Below are 22,071 nucleotides of genomic sequence, written 5' to 3'. Positions count from 1 at the left end.
TACTGCTTTTGGAGTCTTCATTAATGGGAGGGGGAGGGGATTTTTGCTGGTTCCTCTGTGTCACCTTCTCTGTATTCTGGGGATTCCCCCAAACTTGTTGAGCAGGTTTTCAGGGGAAAATGAGTCTCTCCACCACCTTCCGTTAAGGGGGTCTGCTGTGAATCAAAAGCCCTTTTGCAAGCGGAAGGGACCAAATGGATTTGATCCATTATTTTAAGTGTCCACGATTAATTTGAAAGAGGTATTCAGTTGTAGTAGGAAACACGCTTGACTGAAAATAAAAGATGTGCTGGAGTAGCAATATTCTGTGCTTTCAGCAGCTCTCTGCAAATCAGAACTCTTGAAATGTGCAACTGTGACTGAGAATAAAGCTGAGTTGAAGTGTGTCTACTCCTCACTTATTTGACAACTGGGGCAAGCATTTTGGAAGCACACATTCAGTGGAGTAGCGTTCCATCTGTTCTCTTTCTTTTTCTAGCCATGAATCACTTAAATGGACAAAAACTATATGGGAAGGTGCTGCGTGTCACACTCTCAAAGCACCAGACAGTACAGCTTCCTCGTGAGGGACAGGAGGATCAGGGTTTGACTAAGGACTATAGTAATAGCCCTTTGCATCGCTTCAAGAAACCCGGCTCAAAGAACTTCCAAAATATCTTTCCACCATCTGCCACTCTGCACCTATCCAACATTCCGTAAGTATCTAAATGTGAACAGGGATAGCCCAAGTGACTTTTTCTCCTCTGCAATAATGTAAAAATAATTAATTTAAACAGAGAACAATTTGTTGCCCTTCCATGACATCTGAAATCCCTTGCCCAATGGCAGGGCCGGCCCTGGACATGAACAACTGGATTTGAGAGGCGAGAAAGAGCATGGCACATCTCAGTTGCAGGACAGCTCCTCTAAACCACTTGTGTTCTGTAACAGTCTGCTGCATGACTTACAGGTTTTGTTTACATGACAAATAAAACAAGCCAACTTGTAGGCCATGGCCTATATACAGAGAAGCCATTTGCTCATGGGCTCGAAATAAATTCTTTTGTTCCAGCAGCAGCAGCTTGCATCAGCAGATGCTGAAGAGTTGCTTCAGAATGTCTGCATCCTGGGTGGAGTTTCTTGTGCAATAATTCCATGGATTTTAAGAGCATCTCAAACATTTATGTACAGCTATCAAGAACAGCAGAATTATGAAGTAGTCTAAAACATGTTGTATTGTGTTTTTAATATTTGGTTGGGAGCCGCCCAGAGTGGCTGGGGGAACCCAGCCAGCTGGGCGGGGTATAAATAATAAATTATTATTATTATTATTATTATTATTATTATTATTATTATTATTATTATTACATAATTCTCTATATAGCATTGGTTTTCAATCTCTGATCTAAACTGGTGCTGGATTATGTCTGATCAATTGCTCAAGGGAATTTTAGATTCCTAATACTGGGTGATACCCTACATCAGTCATAGTCAGAGTTAGTTCCATTGTAAACAATGGAATTAAGTTATGTCTGTCTATTTATTTCAGTGACTCTGCTCTGAGTATTATTTAGTTACGAATCACCCTGGAGTGGGTGGGATATTAATGGCATAAGCAAGGTTATTCCTCCACAATAGTACATAATAAAAAGACAGCCCTACAACCTGTCAGAGCTAAGAAGGTTACATCATTCAGAGGCATTGAAGTTAAACAAAATATTACAAATTCTGCTAGATAAATTTGCACGTAAGAGGGGATAAGAGCCCAGAAAGGTTGGTTGCTTACCCTTTATTTGTGATGCCACTAGAATATAAGAAACCCAAATTGTCTGTGAAATGGGGAAAAGCCAAAAGGGGTGTTGCTGAGCTCTGTTTCTGGACAGGTAGCCATGGTAGTAAGTTACAGCAACACACTAAAAAGCAACACACCTTAAAAGCTAACCAGTTTATTTTGACATAAATAAAAAAAATGTGGTGGTTTTTGTTGTCGTCGAGACCTGGATATTTAGCTAACACGAGGGATTTAATCTATTACAGACCTTCTGTCACAGTAGATGACCTGAAGAATCTTTTTGCTGGTACTGGATGTATTGTGAAAGCCTTCAAATTCTTCCCGTAAGTATCCACTGTAAATTAAGTTTTTTAAAGCAAGGAATTCATCCATTGCAGTCATACAGATGGAAAATACAGATGGAACATGAAATTCAATACTGGGACTTAATCCGGGGTGGGGTGAGGATGTAATTATATGAACTTGCACCACTTAAATAGGTCCTTTCTCTTACACATAATTTCCTGTAAAGAAAGCTGCAGAAGCTGAGAAGCTATAGCTGGAAGTCTTTGGTTCAGCATAATCTTGCACTAAGCAAGGCTTTGGAAAACTGATGTGTGGAAGGAAGGGAGACTTAACCAGCTAGCGGCTGAGCTTCTTGGTGTTCATCTCTTGAGATGAAGGCCAAATAAAAGACCATACATGAAATGCCTACAGATTGTACCATATCATACTGTGTGTTTGGAATTGTCTTGTGGTTCTGTTTCACTGATTATCTGTCAGAGATCAAGCTGAGGAGTGCTGCTCTGGTGAGGAATGGTGGGAACATCCCCCTCCCCCTGCTCCTGACCAGGATCCCGAAGCTGCCCAGGAGCAGTATAGATTTGGAACAGTGGTTTGCAGAGGGGTATAGTTCTGAAGACAAAAGTTGAAATGAACTGGGGTGTGAACAGCAAAGTGAAGAAGAACTGGAAGAGAGAGAGAGCTAACAGACACTCTCTTGCTGCAAAGTATTCAGCGTATCAGTCCAAGGTCACGAGGAGCAGGCATGTCCAACAGGTCGATCGTGATCTACCGGTCGATGGCGAGATGTCCATGCTCGATCGCGTGATTATTAGCGATCACCCCCCACAAAAAAGAAGCTTAACAGGGTTACCTGCCCTAAAAGAAGAAGAAGAAGCTCAACAACTTTGGCTCCCCCCCCCAAAAAAAGCACAACAACTTTGCCTGGCAACGACCATGGGTAGATCACAGCCAGTATTTTTATACTGTGATTACAGTCATACCTCATGTTACATTTGCTTCAGCTTGAGCATTTTCAGGTTGTGTCCCGTGGTGACCCGGAAGTACCAGAAAGGGTTACTTCTGGGTTTCGCGGCTCGCACATGCGCAGATGCGCAAAATGGCATCATGCGCAGAAGCGGCAAAGTGCAGCACGCACAGACGCGGGTTGTGTTCCTTTCAGGTTGCAAACGGGCCTCCGGAACGGATCCCATTCGCAACCAGAGGTACCACTGTAAATCACATTCTCTTGGGAGTTGGACGTGCCTGATAAGGTGGCTATACAAAAAGCATGGTGGTTGCGAGATCACTTTGCAAGATGGAAGTAACTAGGAGGGAAGTGGGTGGAATCCTTAATTGGGAACACCTTTATTCCGAGAATGAATGCTTTGTTCTTTTGCTGTGATCTTTAAAGGCTCTTTAAATGGTAAGGGACTCTTCGCTTTGTCCTGCTTATCTAAGGGGAGGAGGAAGCTGGGTCCCCAGGGGCTGACATTATCCTGACACTTAGTTCTAAAAGTGCACTAAGATTTTGGGAAGTGAAGAACTCTTTAAGATGTGGTTGGGATTGACACTTTCCTTTTCACTTTTAGAAAAGACCGCAAAATGGCTCTCATCCAGTTGGGCTCTGTGGAAGAAGCAATCCAGGCTCTTATTGAGCTTCATAATCATGACCTTGGAGAGAACCATCACCTCAGAGTTTCCTTCTCCAAATCTACAATCTGACACTTCTGTGACCTTTTCCTTTTTAAGACTCTACCCACAATTACCAGTAAAATTCAGACAAGAGACTGGAGTAGCCAAAACCAACGCTGCGTCCTTAAACCATTAAACTTGTGTGGCTCATGTGTATTACTTTACACAGTAAATGAATCAAGGGGTGATTTTTCATATCTTCTTCTGTTTAAATGGCTAACAGTCCCCCATGAAATTTTCTTCTGTAGTATTTAATAACGCAACATTTTCAGTAGAAGCCCCTCTTTTGTTTTTAATGATTTCAGAGGCATATTTTTTTTGGTTTTTATTCCAAAACAATGTTACACAACATTTCTGTGCCCCGTTAAACTACTATCAAAATAATGTTTTCAAATAGATCTAGTGGATTATTTTAAGCACATAGAGTGTTCTGTGGGGGATTTATTTGACCCCTTAGCTAATAATTTTAATCAGTACCTGTTGAACATATTGGAGGAAAGGCAGTGCCTTCTTTTTCCATGGAGCAAGGTAATTTTTTTTCAAATAAATTGTGTAAATGACACTGGTACATTATTTTAATGTGATCATAGTGAAATTTTAAACTAGGTATTGAATCATGGTGTGAGAGACCACTAATTTTTATTACTATGAAATGCTGTGTAATAAGATTTTGGAGAAAATGAAAGAAGAAATATGTCCTGATTTCAAGTTTTGTACATTTCTTTCAGAAAAAAAAATGTTTACACTCATAAGGAAAAAAATTCAGGTCTGTCATATGGTTTGACAAATTTTTAGAAAGGTTATTTTTGGTAAGGTCTTGTTTAAAAATATAAAATTAAACCTCAAGGGTTTTTTGTACCACTATAATCTCTAATACTTAAATCAGAATTACTGTGTATTTACTTAATTTCTTACGTGCCTTATTATGTGCTTATAATGATACAATAGTTAGAGTTTTATCTGAAGTATCTTTAAACTGTATTGTGGCTTGGTGAGATTTTTTTTCCTTTGTCCTAGTTTTTAAACGCTTGGTGATTTAAAAAAAAAATGTTTTAATAAGTAATAGTCAAATCAGATTTTTGGTGCTTTGGTACAGGGGTGGTGGTGGGGGACTAAAGATAACTCAATGCATATCCTTATAGGCCTCACAATATTTTGGAGGTTGCAGTTGAGTGACACCACTGTTGGGTTTTAAAGAATGTTCTCCAGTTTCTGCATGATATCTAACCTGTAGAGCCATTGGCTCTTTGAGAATATTTTGCCTCAGGATTCCTTTTCACCCAACAGTACTTGCTTGCTGTACTAAATGTGGACTGGCTTTCCTCCATAAATATCACAACTTCAATACTGAATGTTCACTCCTCTTTGGAGAGCAAGATGAGATGCAATCTTAACTATTTTTTGTGAAATCTAGGCATACACAAATTATTTCTATGATTGTAATACAATGTTTTTAGAGGTGTCTCAAGATGTTACGTCTACTGAAATTTTTCATTGTTTTGTAAGGTATTCCTCTCAAGTATAAGGGTTATTAATCCTTAAATTGTGTTGAAAATGGGCACAGAGACTTAAGAAGTGAAATGGAGTGTAATGATTTGTAGCTCTCATTCTGCTTTTGGATTTTTTTAGCAAGTCAAATTGCTCTGTGAAGACTGGCTGTTGGTCAGCAAAAAGAATTCCATAGCTTTAGATCTAGTTTGAAAGCTTCTTTTAAAATGGTAACTTGGTAACTTATCTTTGAGATGTCAGCTTCTTGATAACATCACTGTAGGATGAAAGGATAGTCAGTGAGACATTTTTGCAACCTTATATAGCTATATTTGTGTCAGCTGGCTGATAAATCACCTTTGGACATTAAATGAATGTGTTCATTTTGTCACCCGATAAGAGTGTGTGTAACGCTAGACTAACGTCCAGTAATAACTGATCCTGTATTCAAAGTCCACCACTGCTTTGCAGCTGTTTGAAAATAGCATTTTAAAACACCTAGAGTACCAATATCCTCTTTTGTTTTAGCAATGCAGTTTAATTGGTCCCAAATTCCAGCCTAAATGGGTCTCCTTCATTCCATGGAACCATGACTTCAAGTAAGCATGTTCAAGATGACAGCCCATTTAGGTGTGTAAATTAAATAGCTTTTTGGATTTATATCCCCAATCAATATGGCTCCTCTTTAGAATAATTTGCTAAGTTACCTTTTAATCTTGGTCACCATGTGTTTAATGCTGCTACAAAGGGGACGTTATTGCAGTTGATGAATGTACCTGAAGTAGGGGAAAAACAAGTTCTGAGAATGAGCATTAGCATGTATAATATCAAGGGTGGGGAATGTGTGTGTGTGTGTTTGTGTGTGTGTGCGCACACACATGTGTGCTGTGTGAAGTTTCCTATATGTATGCTAATACACATTGCAAGCATTTAATTTATTGACTTAACTAATCTAAAAACGAAACATACCTTCATAATGCTTAACAGAGAAGTAAATGGTTAATCCTAACATGAGAGACAGCTTCACTTAGTCCCTAGAAAATACCCTTTCTAGCCAACGTGTCGTTGTAAGCAGTCATTTCTCGACTACTTTGAGTTGTAGGGCGTACGGTTTATATGCTGGCAAACTTTTTTTTTTTTTGAATTTTATTTTGGATATACTCAACATATTCTGTGTGGTCTTGTCATAATTATGTTATATTCTGTATTGATCATCTTGGTTGTAGTGCATGTGTGTTCAATGATTGGGTGGTTGATTTCCTTTTTGAAATTGTTTCTCCATGAGGTGCAAATACGAGAAATGGCAGTACAGTACACACTTTGTTTGCATTTAAAACAGTAATTCCATTTGCAGCAATAGCTAAGCTTGATTTCCCCCCTCCCCATCAAAGCAAAAGAAACTTAGACCCACAAAGGCGACACTTTCTCACTTTCTGACCCCTTTATTCTTTTGCTGCAGAACGCTAGCATCTGTTCTGTCACCATTTAGCAGATCTACAGTGAATGTCCTGCAAGATTAAGGTGTTCAAGAGGATGTTGTTAGCATCCCTTTGTGAAAAAATATTTGACAAGAAGTTTCGTGCAGAGGAACTTACTTTTCCAGACTTACTTGGACCTTTGCTAGCATTCCTATTATCAACTGAATTTTCTCTCGCCCTAAAGCGGTTGTCATTTTAAGCTGCGAGTGGCCCTTGCTTTCAAAGTGAATTCTGTTTGTGTCACCTGCGTGCCAGACATTTCTGTCACCTGTAGAGTATGGGATATGTGTTTAGGGCTTTGGCCAATGAAGTCTTTGAAGAATGCTGGCTTTTAATAACATTTAAATATTTTTGCTCATTATGCAACCTCAGCAAAGGTTCCCTTTTAGCCTTTTGGGCAAAGGAAATATTTTTCTCAATTGGAAGATTTGCAGTTTCGTTCATTGTAAGAAAGAAATGCTAACAAATCAAATTAAGGGATATGTAACACCACAGGAGCCAATGTGGTTTATAAAATAAACAAGCCTAAATCTCCTTGGTGTTGAGAGGCCAGATTTAAAAATGGTATTTTAAGTTACTTAACTGATTAGTCACCTACAGTTGCCTATGATTCTTACTTCTAGAGGCTAAGCCATTATAGCTTTCACAACCGAAAGACAAACTGCTGCTAGCTTTTGGATACAAACTGGAAGGAAAAACTGGCTAAGGAAGGCCAGAGTGCATAGTTACAAGGCTTCATGTTTGCAGTCTTTGCTTTTTAGCCCCACGATAATCTGGGGAGAGGGGCTTTTAATACTCTAATGAAATTTTTTATTGCACCATTGAATCAACTAAGCCCATCCAGACACTTTTTGCAAGTTACAGAACTTCAAAGATACATTCATTTTAAGCCTTGCCCCCAAACTTGGTTGCCTTTCGTGTCTCCCACCAGTTGCACGGTTACTGTGCTTGGAGAATTTATTGAGGGCTTGTCGTGCCTATATCTATCTCCGAATGTAGCCTTGAGTTGTCCACGTGACACCTCTTTTTCCCAGACGGAGAGATTGTGCAGTGGAATCTTTTTGCTGTAAAATAAAGCAGAGCGTGTGAATTTTACAGTGAACGAGCCTATCTAACTGCTACACTTTTTACTATGACCAAGAGAGAGACAGCTGGATATGGGCTTTTTTTCTGGGAATGACAAACCTGAGATGTGCTCTTTCAGTCTTCATCCTGTTATATATAGTATGTACTGCTATTTTCAAAGGAGAGGGGCTGAGTAGTTTACTGTATTAAAGCCATTTTTATTTGCCTTGACTTTTTTTTGTGGACTGGTAACTCTGAACAAAACGGTCAGATTTAAAACAGTTGTGCTGAAAACTGTTCAGGTCGCACAGAGATTTTCTTGAAGCAAACTCACTCCTAATTGTCTTTGCAATTATCTGTCTGTGGTATATGAGACTGTTCTTAATTTTTAAATCAAATCTTAACGATTAGGAATTATTTGAAGAAATTTAAAACTTCAAAGATTTAATTTCAGGGTTTTTACGGAGAAGAAAACAATATGGGACCAAAGTTTATGTGCCTTCAGTAGTCTTGTGTAATTTTTTTGCTATCTCTTTCAGTCTTTAGAATAAATACTATTGTTTTCAAGAAAATGTGTATTTATATAGTAAAAAAAAAACACACCAAATGACCCATGAACTATCCATATGTGCAGTCAATTGCTAACTGTTTCATTTGGCTTTAGTATCCCTTTGCTTTCTACCATTATAACATGAATCAAGTTGCACCACACAGGAATTCATGTTCAACTCTAGGCATGTGGCTCATGCTTGTCACAGTAGCTTACAACTGGGACATTATTAAATATTGAGGATCCTTGTATCCAGAAATCCTCAGTTATAAATGAAGAGTGCATGCTTTGGTAGAATTTTCAATTCTTGGATCTATGTGCAGTATTAGGAATGATAGTGAAAAGTCTAACCAGCGATGTACTTAGATTCATCTCTCTTTGACTATGTTTTTTGCTGTTTTCCAAATTCATTCTCCTGTTCCTGAAAACAACTCATCCCAGTCTCAAAATACAGTTGCCGACCAAGCAAATTGTTGTATCAGATTTGTCACCTCATTGCAATGACCAAAGATTGTCTGCTCTGGTTTCACTGAGACATCTTGCCAGTTCTCTCTCTTTCTCAAGCGATTTTTTTTCCTGAAAGACTTGGTGTAAAGTGGCCTTTTATATGAATGTTATTGGTGAATGGACTACTTAATGGGAAATTAGATTTTTTTAAAAAGAAAGAGAAAAGCGAACCAAATGTAATGGCATAAGGCAAGAAAGAGGCTGATGGAAAGAGAGTGCTGTGTTAAGAGAAAGAATGGTGCGCAATTACAAGAGTCAAAACATTCCCTTTTCATGTCTTCACAAATCCCTTTTTAAGTTTGTAAAAATATTCATCTAACACAAGAAAATGCTGTAAATATTTATAACAACATTTTTTACCTGTCAAAAAAAAAAAGGTTTTTGGGAACAAGTATAAAATGGTTTTTATATTTAAAAAAAAACATCAATTATCTTGTATATTTTGATAAGCAACAGTACCAGCTTTCATTTGTTAAGCAGCTTGTGGCAATTGGAGGGGGGAAAGGATTTCATGTTGTTGAGATGACTTGATGTTATAAATGCAAAGAAGTTGAAATATTAAAGAAACCTATTTTCTAACTGCGTAGTGCATGGTTAATTTGAACTTCTGTACACTGCCGGATGCTCCATTCCTTTTTAAGTTTTGTGTATTTGATTACTTGAGTATCTATACTTAACTCTTTTTCTAACAACTCTAGTTGTAGCATGCCTCTTAATAAATGTCATGACATCTGTACTCTCAAATTTTTCTGCGTTCTTGTCTATTACTTTGGGTTCCCCCCTCCCCTCTAATTGTAAAGCTAATGTCTGTCTCTCTTTTGTGTTCCTTTCTTCTATTGGCCATCTGCACTTGCTCTCTCCAGATTGTGTTTAAAGTCTGTGACAAGCTACATTTTCACAGAGCATCCTTATGTTTTAAGTAACATCACATAATTTCAAAGAAACAAGAAGAGGCTGACTCTTGTTTCTCATGCACGGGCAAAACAAGTCTTTCAACAGTGCTATCCAACAAAGGCATTGCGTAAGCAGAATGACTTCCACTTGGGCAATCACTTCCTCCCCTTCCCCCTCATATACCCCCCATCTGCTCTGGAAGTTTAAGGGGAACCCTTGGAGCATATTTGTGTGTGCATGCAGGACACATGGGAAGGGGAAATTCTACTTCAGGAGCAGAAGTCATTTGTGGTTACTTTATTGGCTATAACTCAATACGAACAACTGAGCAGCTTCAATATTTTACAGAAGTCAATTTTCCAACATTTTATGCTGAGCCACTCGCCATGACTCTTTAAAGCAGGGGTCAGCAAACTTTTTCAGCAGGGGGTTGGTCCACTGTCCCTCAGACCTTTGGGGGGGGGGGCAGACTATATTTTGAAGGAAAAAAATGAACGAATTCCTATGCCCCACAAAAAACCCAGAGATGCATTTTAAATAAAAGGACACATTCTATTCATATAAAAACACACTGATTCCCGGATTGTCCAAATTTAGAAGGCGATTGGGCCAGATCCGGCCCCTGGGCCTTAGCTTTAAAGTTGAGCCTTGTTGAGATGCTTAAGGAATTGCACTACCTTATTTGTGCCTCTTATTTAATCTAAACATTTATTTAATAGATTTTTTTTATTTAAAAAAACTACATACTCCCACCTTTCTAAGATGCATGAATTACATGTTAGCTCACATTATGTAAAACTGCAAATAAAAAGTATAATATCACCAAACTCAGCGGGAAGAAGCACAACACATCACAAATAGTTTTCCACTGTCAATAACTCTGCCTTTCACTGGCTTGCAAAAACTTTGCTCTGGCAACCTTTTGTCAAACACTCAAAAGATGGAGCCATCTTTGCCTCCTGAGGTATGGCATTCTGTAATACTGGTACAACCACCAGGAAGGCTGTATTTCTTGTCCCAAGCAACTGTACTTTTCCACAGCTGGCAGGATACCAAAAAGGGCATTCCTGCAAGATACGAATAAGTGGGCAAGTTGATATAGGAAGCAACACCCTGTAACCGAGCCAGGTAGGGCTTTACAATGTACAAAAACACTTCAAATTATTCCCGGGAAGAAACTGGTAATTGGTGCAGGCATTGTAGGGCAGGTGTTCTGTGAGCCCATGGGGTAATCAGCTGCTAACATCACTGGAAAGTACATTGCACGAATCCAGTCTAGATGGTGCTAGAACATGTTTTGTTCTAGTTGAGCCAGACCTCTGGAACGGGCACAACTATCACACCAGCCTGAACAATGCAAAGACACACCTGGCCCCTGGCACCCCCTAGGAATTCTCCACTTCTTCAGAGGCACTGCCACCCCACCCAAAGCAAGTTGAATCTCTAGTCCATCTTCCTGATCATGGGAAACTTCTGTCTTGTCTGGTTTATTTGTAAATTTATGAGTCCTTATCCAGCCCATTTATCACCTTGAGGCACCCGTTCAGGATATCTGCAACTTCTCTGGCACTGGATGAAAAGAAGAAACAGAGCTGTGTGTTGTCATGCTGTTGACCTAAAAGCATCATAGGTGAGAACCTTAAACCCTGAGGGACACAGAATGCCAATTGCCCTGTCTCTAACTAGGTTCGCCTCAGCATCACCACCTGAAAATGATCCTTGAGAAACCAAGTCACCTTAAGAACCAAGGGAAACCAAGGGGTGCTTGCTAACTATTGCGTGTCGGGACCCCGCAGCCACCCCCTCATTGGAAATAACTACACAAGGACACAGATACTAGGTTTATGTTATTGGGCAAATTTTGGCCACAACTTTATTGAAATTACAGAATGTGAGCGGTATTGGCTTAGGCATTGATTGGACCCGACTATATCTGACTCCTGCCCATTGTGCAGGAAGTCCAGTAAGGGGGAGCCCTGTCGATGCGAACCAACTCAAGCTCCCCCTGGTGTTCCCGTCGGGGTCGTGTCAAGGCCCTAGCCCTCAGCTGGGCTTCAGACTAGATCAACACCCCCGGATTCCTTTAACGGAATACCCTTAAACATGGAGGGGCAATGATGGCCACACCTCCCCTCCCCCACACAAGGTCAAACAATGCCTAACTGCAACCCTAACAAAGTTGTGATGATTGCTACGAGGTAGGTGCAAACCAAGTGGCCAGTGCCAATTTGCCAAGTGGAAAAATTCCTACCAGGCCCCTCAGACAACCAAGGCGACCAACCGAAGTCCATAGCAAGGCCATTGCCTAACCTACAAAATAGGGAGGGAGGGTGGGTGATTGAGGAAGCGAGCCAAAGAGGAAGTCCTCTGGCTCACTCCTCCATTTAAACGGCTCCGGCCACACCTCCCCCCCAGCCAGCGGATTGGCTGGCTGGGCTCTGACGTGGCTGGGATCCCCCAGGCAACGGGGGACAAAGTCCCCCACCCCCGGTGGGGAGTGGGTGGCCACGCAGTCCTCTGGGAAGTGCAGCTGATTTGTCTAGCAACATTTTGAAATCCCTATACTGTAGTAGACCAATGACTTAATGTGCATTAACTTGGGCGCATTCAGATTCGCACACTTGGGAGGACATCTTGGGGGTGGGGACTTAGGCAACCCCACATGCCGTTGCACCCAGTGTGTTTTGACTATATGCGATTGTGACTTTGTGCACTTTCCCCAGAACGTAACCTCCACATTCTCTTTATATTCATTTGTGGCCCACACCAGGCCTTTTGGATGTGGAAGTTGCTGGAGTGGCTTGGGATTAGTTGGAAGCTGCAGATTCTCTTCCTGAGACTCTTGAATGCAAGGCGATTCTATGCCACTCTGCTTTTAAAGCTCATGGGGCCCTGTAACAGAATGTTGCAGCGAAAAGTGCTGTTGGGGCTTCATTCTTTCTTCCCCCGTTCCACCAGCCATTATTCTATGCCCTGCGAGAATGCTCAGTAATCACTGGCTTGTTTTAAGTGGATGAAGATTCCCCATTTCAGGAGTTTGGGTTGCTGTGGAGAGTGCTGTATTCTATCCCCGCTACATTAAAACATTGTACAGTATTTCTCCACTGATGTATATGGGCAGCTCATTGTGCTGTTCCTGGGTACATTTTAAAATAGCTTCTCAGTGTGAAACATGATGTGCCCTAGTTTCTACACTTTTTGTTTCTGCGTGTCTTCTTCCACTGCCCTCCTCTTTTCCTTCTCTAACCCACGTTTCTGTTTTTCTCCCCATAACAGTCAGCATTATATGTCAATTGAACACTCTCAGTCCTCATTGTTTTGGTGAACATCTCCCCCACCACACGCTTCAGCTTTATTCACAGCCGTGTGAATTTTCCATTTGACTGTGTCTTCAACTGCTAGGCTGGGGCGCACTGGGGGAAAACATCAATAGGAAACAGTGGCTGTGCCTACTTCATTATCTCTGTTCTCAACAGTTTCAAACCATGCCTTCTGCTTTATCTTCAAACTCTCCCACCCTACCTACAGCGATGAACATCTGAAGTTTGATGCTGTGGCCAGTGTATTGATAAGCAGTCATTTCATAAGATCATCAGACCACAGGCCCATCTCGGTTTGCATTCTGTTCTCACAGTGGCCAGCCGGATGCCACAAGCAGGACATGAGTCGTCCTTGTGACTGACCCTCGGCAAGTGATATTCGGGAGCACAGAGGCATCATCTTCTTAACAGGATTGAGGGGGTGTCAGGATGCTGTCAGCAGCTCCTGGCTGGTGGCCCAGGAAAGTATTAATGGGCTGGGTGTCCATCAATATGCAGATGATACCCAGCTCTACCTCTCTTTCAAATCAGAACCAGTGAAGGTGGTGAAGGTCCTGTGTGAGTGCCTGGAGGTGGTTGGAGGATGAATGGCGGCTAACAGATTGAGGTTGAATCCTGACAAGACAGAAGTACTGTTTTGGGGGGACAGGAGGCAGGCGGGTGTGGAGGACTCCCTGGTCCTGAATGGGGTAACTGTGCCCCTCAAGGACTAGGTGCACAGCCTGGGAGTCATTCTGGACTCACAGCTGTCCATGGAGGCACAGGTCAATTTTGTGTCCAGGGCAGCTGTTTACCAGCTCCATCTGATACGCAGGCTGAGACCCTATCTGCCTGCGGACTGCCTCGCCAGAGTGGTGCATGCTCTGGTTATCTCCCGCTTGGACTACCAGCCACGGAGCTCAGTGGGTAACTTTGGGTCAATGCGCAGGCTCGGTGAGGAAAATACAAGGGTGGGGGGAAGAAATGTCGGGCCCCTGTATTCTTGCTACAGCATGCCGTTTCCAGCGGCTGATCTCTTGCATTCTGCTGACAAAATGGAAGTTACAGTGAGGCCGGCTGTGAAAAAAACTAACTGCACTATGGTGCAAATGTAGTTGTGTTGGGTTCCTGGCTGTAGCTGCAGTGATTTAGTAACAGCATCCTGTTTTGAAAAGAAACCTGCATGTTAGGCAATGGTCATGTAGAAGCTGCATAACTTGCGAGAAAGTCCTTTTGTTGTCAGCACAACAAAACATCCCTTAAGGCAGTAGTTTCCAGTTATGTGCCAGGGCCCACTTCTGTGCTCTTAAGGAAAATTAAGTTGTGATATTGCATGCATCCACCACTCACAGCAGCAACACCCCCTTTTGCACTAACAACCCACTGGCTGGCTCATATACAGGCAGTGGCAGCTGCAGATAAGAATGTGAGTACAGCTAGCCGACAAGTATGGGGGAGTCCCAGATGAATCAGTGTTGCCCAGAAAGCACATTCCTATTCCTGAGCTGGCCTAAGTGGACAAAAAATAAATAAATGGTGGGATAACGGGAGGCGATAATAAACTGCAGGGTCCCCTTATTCCTAAGCAGTATGCATGCTAGAGTAAAACAAAATTTCTGCAGCAAAACAATCCCTAGTCTGGTGTGTGTGTGTGTGTGTGTGTGTGTGTGTGTGCGCACAAACATGTGTGCATGTGTGTGTAGTGTATCAGGCCAATTTGCATATGTATTGTGACGTATTCTGATGTCAATGAGCTATGAAGTCCTGATCTATCTCCGCTATTAATCCTCTTCCAGTTTTATTTCTGCCGTCTCTGATTTTGCCATGCACAAAAGATAAATGCAGGTGAAGCTCCCCCTTGTTAATGGACACAGGAGCCAAACTGACTTACGTAAGTTGTCACATAGCCTCTCCTCCTTGCAGAGGGGAGGAGTTGTGAGGGGGACCCGTTTCCCGCGTTGGCAGGGGGCGTTTCGGCCCCTGCCCAGCCGTCCTGGCTGCCGCGCCATGCCCCCGGGTGGCCAACCAATCAGGTGGAGGCTTGGGGGTGGAGTTTCGCCACTCAAACACAGCCACGGCAGCGCTCCCCATCCATTGCACTGCTGGCTTTTGTCGGATCACCCACCCACCCTCCCTTTAGTTCAGTGCTTGGTTCTTGACATTACTATGGACCTGCGGTTGGTCACCTTGGTTGGCCAAGGGGTCTGGTAGGAATTTTTACCCAACTGGCAAATTGGCACCGGCCACTTGGTTTTTCGCCTACCTCATAGCAAATCATCACAACTTTTGGTATTGGTGGTTAGGCATTGGGATATGTTTTTGTATTGGAGGGCAGGGTGTGGCCATCACCTACCCCTCCACTTTATGGGTATTCCGGTAAAGGAATCCGGCGATCGTGGATCCTGTCCAATGCCCTTGCTGGTGGCTAGGGCCATGGCACGACCCCCCGGTGACATCAGGGGGAGCTTTCAGTTGTATTTGCATCAACAGTCTCCTCCCACTAGTGGTTAACCCTTGATAGACTCATCCCTCCCTGAGGGGGTGGAGTCACGCTTTGTTGTTTTATCCAATGCCTAAGCCAATACCTCTCATATGCTGTAATCAATAAAGTTGTGGCCTTTTCTTAGCCCATTAACCTAATATACCGTGTCCATGTCTCTTTCATATCCTCAAGTGGGTGGCGGGTCCTTGAATCACATATAACCACCCTTAAGGGGTTTTATCCAAGTTGCAGAAACCAGGGGGTGAATTCTGCCATGAGGCAGACCTCAGAAATATTCTTAAGTAAAGAAAAGGCTTTGATGAAAAACAGCATATAGGCCATACTTAAGAGGCCCACTCATTCTCACTATTACACTGCATGAACATAGACGTTGAAGCCTTCGTTTTAGCTAATAAAACACAAAGCAAGCATGCAGCAAATAACAGCATACAGGTACTTCTCTAGCACCATCATAACCTATGAGTGTGCATAAACACATAATTTATAGAAGTTAAAGAATGTTATACAAATTATTGTCATCCGCACTTTGGGGATATGCTACCACAGTGAAGTTTGTAACAAGACATATAATATATAAGCTGCAAATCTTTTTTCCTGCAATGTAGATAGGTGGTCTATTGCAAAGAGGAAAGAAACATATTTTCTGTAAGTCTTTATGAATTTCTTTGCTCATACTCTACTTTTCAATCCATATACTTGCCGTCTTTTGGTAAGATCATGAAGAGCCCTGCTTTTAACCTTCAGCCGTGTTTATCAGTCTAGGGAAGGGTATGTATTTGGGTTAAAAGGTTTTTAACACAAAAAACAAGGTTGTATGCTCTAGTGGCAAATTTGCCTTCTCATTCAAGTGGCAAACGTTTTCACTGCAGATGAATCCACATCTCATAGAAGAGTATAGTCTCTTGAGGGGATACTATAAATTATCTAAACATAAGGAGTGTGTGCTGAATTCAATTAATATTTCAGGGGGACCATTTCCTTTCCCCACAAAGGTCACTATTATTCTACATCTGGATATGTATAAGGAATAAACAGCACATGCAATTGGACTGATGAAATGTAGGATGGAATTCAGCGCCACACTGTTACAAACACTGTGTCTGCATGAGTGCACCTGTGAAATATTATTTTATAATACCTATTTCGTAAAATTTATACACCACTTTTGGGGGGGAGGGGGGAATCCATCAAAAATATTAAAAAAAATCATGAAAAAAACCCTCTGGTTACATAAACTTCGGGATGCATACACGGCAAACCCAGAAGTATTTTACCGGGTTTCGCCGTGCACGCAGAAGCAGTAGATCGCTTCTGCATGTCCTCAGGTTGCAGAAACCTCAGGATCCGACCGGACCTCCAGAACGGATCCCGTCCACAACCGGAGGTACCAATGTATATTAAATTTACATCACAGCCTTCCCGTCCCTATACTTCTATAGTGGTAGCTATGTTCACATGTGTTGGTTTTCTTGTTCTGTTTGTGTATTTTACGCTTCTGTGGGTGAGGAATCACAAGAAATATGAACTTAAGAGGCACTGCCCACACCATCAGACTTGAGTGATAGCATGTTTTCTTCGCAGTGAGTGTTATTACAAGAAAAACACTTAGGTGGCACAATAACCACTGAAGCGTTTTGATGAGAATTAGAGAACCCTGGTCTGGCCAGCTATTTTTCAGTCCCACTTTATTGCTTATGCTTGCCCTGTCATCTAATGGGAGAAACAGGAGGAATTGTTAATTAATCTGCAAATTTGCAAATAGGCCAGAAGGACAGTGTTTGCTCCCCATGCGAGGCACGAATAGGCAGCCCTCCATCAAATTCCATCAACTCTCATCTCAGCTGGTCAGCAGGCAACCAACAGAGCATATAACAATAAATGCAAGTTGCATTTTGAATGGGTAATCCATATTCACTGAGCTTACTTCCAGGTTACTGAAGGGCAACTTTCATTATATATATATATAAAACCTGCTACCAAAGCCATAAAAGTCCTTCATATTTATTTGCTGTATTTGCTGTCTATATTTATGCTTGAAAGAATTGAAGAGCTTGTTGAAAGCATAAACTGCTGGTGTACTTCTAATGCAAGGCAGTTGAACCTTGTAATACTTCTCAGGACAAAAGAAAATACAGTAGCTTGATGGGAAAGTAAATCGCTTCTAACTTGCGACCTATTTTCTAACATCAAGCCCATTTTCACGACTGTCTCCGTTTTTCGTTTTGTAATATTATTTTTAATTGCTGATCACTTCTACAGGCCCCTACTTGTGATTCTGTGGTCCCGAAAGGTTTTTGTGTTCCCCTGACCTTCCCAAAATTTGTTGTTTGATTTTGATAAAGTATTTGCTTATTTTCACTTTCACTGTGTATCATGCTGAAAACTGAATGATACAAATGATTTAAATTTGTGTAGAAAAGCTTAATGGGAAAGTCTTCTGGAGGGCAGCCATAAGAACTGCAGTTCTCACCCTGCTAACTTTTGTGGTTTGGTCACACTTGCTTTTACATGCCTGCCCCATAAAAAAAGCACGCAAGCAAGCCAGCCAGCCAGCCAACCAACCAACCAACCAACCAACCAACCAACCAACCAAACAACAGCTAGCTAGTCTACTACACTGGGAACTGATTGTGAAAATGGGAACTCAGTTATGCTTTGAAAGACTACAGCTGCAATCCTAACCCGCCTTTCTGGGGAATACACCCCACCACTGAATTCATCCGGACTTACTTCTGTTAATGGAAAAATCTGAGGGCCTCCTTGGACAAAAAACAAAGACACCAACCAGGATAATTTGGAGCAAAACAGCAGCCTGTAGGCTTGGCTTTTATTGATCTGTTGCAACAGGGTGCTCCCCTCACCCGCAGTAGAGAGGAGGGACCTCGAAAAAGGGTGTGCAAGGCCTTATAAAGATTTTTGAAACTGCCACCCTGTAGGTCAAGACCACCCCCAGAAACATCATACATACATCACAGAAGGGGTGTAACCTAAGACCACCCCTCAGATACATCACACCTACATCACAGAAAAGCCAGTCTGAAACAGAAATTTTAATATTGTTTTTCTCCTGTCCTTGTTTATCTCCTGTCTGGCAGGTTACTTGATTGGATTGCCTGCGGAGCCTGGCCAGTCTTTTGTAATGATAAATACTTAGTTCCTGGGCCATGTCACAGGCTCACACCCTATTCAAACACAGACATACCCTTAAGACAGGATTTGTGAAGGAAAAGACAATGGGGAGCCTTTTCCATTTTGACCTTGCAGAGAAAAGATTTGGTCAGTTTAGGAATCAAAATGGTTCCAGGTTGGCCTTCCTGTGCTGATCTATGTACAGGTATGTGCTTGGTTGGTACACTTATGAACATTACCATATATTTAAGACCATAAAATTCCTATCACACTTCTGAGCAGGCATGGTTAGAATTGCACAGTACAGCTCGGTAACACGTTGCAACAGACCTTTTGGTTTCCCTTCTTAAAATCCCATGTGCAGGGTAGCATATGACCAAGGAATCGACTGAAATGCTGTTGCAACAACTTCCAAAATGTGAGGTTCTCGCTTCCTGACCATGTTTCCCGCTGCAAGCATTGCAAAACACACTGAAGTGTGTGACAAATTATAACGCTGTGCAGCCCTTGTGATCTCAAACATTGTAGCTTCCAAATAACTATCTCTGTCTATACTATTCTTATAATTTGGGCTCATCAGGTAGCCATAAGCAGATTTTCATTTACTTGTGACATTTGTTTGCAACCCCATAACATAAAGTTATTGGGATGGCTTACAAGAAAGAAGCCAAAAGGAAGCAAACAATTGATTTACAGCTATTTTGCTTCAGAGCTCGCCCACTGCTGGTTTTAATTAGGTGAGAGAGGTGACACTGGAAAAGGCTTTGTTTTTAAACTCTGTGCTGTTATCCTGACCTAAATTATACTTGTTAGCTGTCCTGCTATGAAAAAATACAGGTATTTTTTGAAGATTGCGACTGGATTTTTCAGATGCTTTTTTCAGACTGTAACTACCGTACATATTCCATTTAGAAAATACGACTTTTCAGTTTGAACAGGAAGAATAAGGGGATTTACAGAAACAAAGAATCACCATTTTGGCTGCTAGCTGAAAATAGCCACCGTTTCGTAAAGCCACAAATAATTCTTATCAGTACGGCCACTTGTGTGTTTCAAACAGAGACCGCAGCAAGGGTGGCATATGGAAAGAAGATAGGCAATATTCAAGGAATAATAGCTCAGGACTGAAACCCCAAATGTCGAAACAAAGCCAGAAACATAGTTCAGAGTTGGGCTTAGTCATCATGACATGAGCTTAAAAGTTGTTGCTGTTACACCTGGCCATGGGCGTTGCCAAGGGAAGGTGGGCAGCTGCCCTCCCCCCAAATAAATAAAAATAAATAAAAATACATAGCAAACTGAGGTTCTGCGCCCCCCCCCAAAAAAAAATCCTGGCTGCTGCCCATGGCCCTGGCACCGAAATTTGTGGGTGCCCTGCCCCTTTCTGGGGAATTTTGCTCGGGCACCCCAGGGAGTTGGCACCTATGGGTGGGGACCAAAACAGTAGGCGAAGCCGCCTCCGCGGGCGGGAAGCGAGGCTTCGGGCAGGAGCCCTCCGCTCGCCGCTTGGCGGCCGAGGGGGCGTGGAGAGCGAGCCCGAGGCGCCCTTCACCCTCCGGGGCCTCAGAGCTGCGGGGAGGCGCGGAAAGGCGGACCTTGGAGGCGCCATGAGCCCGGCGGCGGAGACGCGACGGCAGCCACCACCTCCGCCTCCGTCGCTCCTGCTCCTTCGCCTCCTGCTGCTCCTCTCATCCCCTTCAGGAGGAGAGGCGGACCCGGGTAAGCTAAAGGGAGAAATTAGCGCGCGCAGCGTGGATCTCTGCTGGAGCAAGAGTGCCTCTGGCCATGTGCAGAGGAGAGCGCGCGCGGAGGCGCAGCTGCGCTCCAACCACCGTGGAAAAAGTGCAGAAGAAGGACGCGTTTCCAGCTTGCTTGCTTTAACTTTTCTCTAGCCCACCTTTAAAAAGAAGCTTTAAGCTCGAGGATGGGGGGGGGGGTAGCACCGAAAAGCAATTGTTGTTCCTATGAGTTGTGTGATTCTGTGTTGGCTGCCATAGCAGTCGAGTTCCCTTCGCCCCCCCCCCATTTTTTTTTGAGGGGGTCAACCCCCCCAAGTTGATGCGCATTGCCATCCAGACGATGTGCATGTGATAAATTATATGGTGCAGGGATTACCTACCCCCCCATCAATTAAAATACTTAACTAACTGACCAATTGCATCACAGATAACTTGGTTCTGCCCCCCCCCAACATAAAGCCTCCCCCCCCAAATAAATCCTGGTTATGCCAATGCCCCCCTCCTCCTATTTTCTTCAAATTTGCACCTTTAGTGGCTGTGCATACTCTGGCTCTGGCATGCTCCCCTGTTGGAAGCGCTGTGTGCAGGACATGTGCCATGATCCATATCTATCCTGTTGTTCCTGGAGAAAGATGCCTGTTTGTTGCATTTCTCCTCCAAGCAGCTTCCATTGGGTTTGGAAATTTGATCCACGAGGGGTGTGTGGGTGTGTGTCGAAGACAGCCCTTGCATGTGCACAGATGGCGACAGCTTTCACGAAAAGGGGTGGTTTTTTGGGGGGGGTCTGGGGTGGGGAGAACCAGGGAAATAAAACAGGTTTAATGCACACCAGGTGAAGACATATCTGCCCCATCTCTGGTGTGTACAGTAATATGTAAATATGATGGAGGAACGGACGGACAAGCTTGCCTCGTTTTAAGCTGCTAATGCGTACAAATGTATAAATAGCAGTTCTCCTGAAAACCGCCCACATGTCTGCAGGGGGGTTGCCCGCTTCCAGGTTTTGTTTTGAGCGCTCAGCTGTGCATTTTTAGCATTCTGAGTAAAATTTTCATCACATCAAATAACAGTGCTCAGTATTTTCTTTAAAATGTATTTGCATGTTATGGAACATTTGGGTTAATGTCTGCATTTAGCCTTCACTTTCCTTAAAAATACAAATAGTAACCACTCATGGTGGGTAGACTAATAATTATTGGGATCACAGTTGGTGTTGTTCAAGATGCTAACCATTTCCTCCCTTGCCGTGACCCTGAAAATTGCTGCTCCGAAACCAAGAGTTACTTGGGGCCAACAGAGTAATCCTCAAAGAGTACTGGCCAACTTTTTTTTTCCAGTCCCCATGCCTGTGTTTGGTAGTTTTGCTCCCAGGCTGGCAGCAGCACAGTGCCAGAGATGAGGGCAAGAAGCTTAGGCCAAGACTCAGTGTTGTAACTGGACTGTGGATTGCCCTGCTTTGGAGCAGGTATTATTTAAATTCATATGTTGCCCTTGCTTCCAAAGGAGCCCAAAGCAACAAACACATCAGTGAATAAAACAATACAGTTAAAAATAAAGTATAACAAACATCTGACAATGTTAAAAAAACATACAAAATAATCCAGGAGTTCTTGTTGCCACAATCAGGCTACCTCTTTGGTGGTTCAGATTTCCTTCTTCCCAACACTCTGTAGAATTCTAGTAAGAATTCCA

The 22,071-nt window shown here is 42.6% G+C and overlaps 2 protein-coding genes and 1 long non-coding RNA gene across 7 annotated transcripts in view; 2 read left to right on the top strand and 1 right to left on the bottom strand.

Annotated features, from left to right (window-relative positions):
- Positions 1-9,394, top strand: part of PTBP3 (polypyrimidine tract binding protein 3) — a 46,817-nt gene extending 37,423 nt beyond the window's left edge. For all 5 annotated transcript variants that reach the window (XM_083593500.1, XM_083593501.1, XM_083593504.1 and 2 more), the window contains 3 exons: positions 479-695; positions 2,017-2,094; positions 3,625-9,394. In XM_083593500.1, the coding sequence (XP_083449626.1) occupies positions 479-695; positions 2,017-2,094; positions 3,625-3,757 (428 nt within the window). In that variant the 3' untranslated portion in view covers positions 3,758-9,394. The remainder of the gene's footprint in view (positions 1-478; positions 696-2,016; positions 2,095-3,624) is intronic.
- Positions 1-22,071, bottom strand: part of LOC310753141 — a 249,930-nt gene that overhangs the window by 36,043 nt on the left and 191,816 nt on the right. The gene's annotated exons all lie outside the window — the stretch shown is intronic.
- Positions 20,065-22,071, top strand: part of SUSD1 (sushi domain containing 1) — a gene marked incomplete at its 5' end in the record, with an annotated part of 37,341 nt that continues 35,334 nt past the window's right edge. Inside the window, one exon of the mRNA XM_083593178.1 lies at positions 20,065-20,359. Coding sequence (XP_083449304.1) covers positions 20,065-20,359 — 295 coding nt within the window. The remainder of the gene's footprint in view (positions 20,360-22,071) is intronic.

Source organism: Podarcis filfolensis (genome assembly GCF_964270895.1).
Source record: "Podarcis filfolensis genome assembly, chromosome: 17".
In the NCBI taxonomy this organism is placed as follows: Eukaryota; Metazoa; Chordata; class Lepidosauria; order Squamata; family Lacertidae; genus Podarcis; species Podarcis filfolensis.
This window is presented reverse-complemented; position numbering and strand designations above follow the sequence as displayed.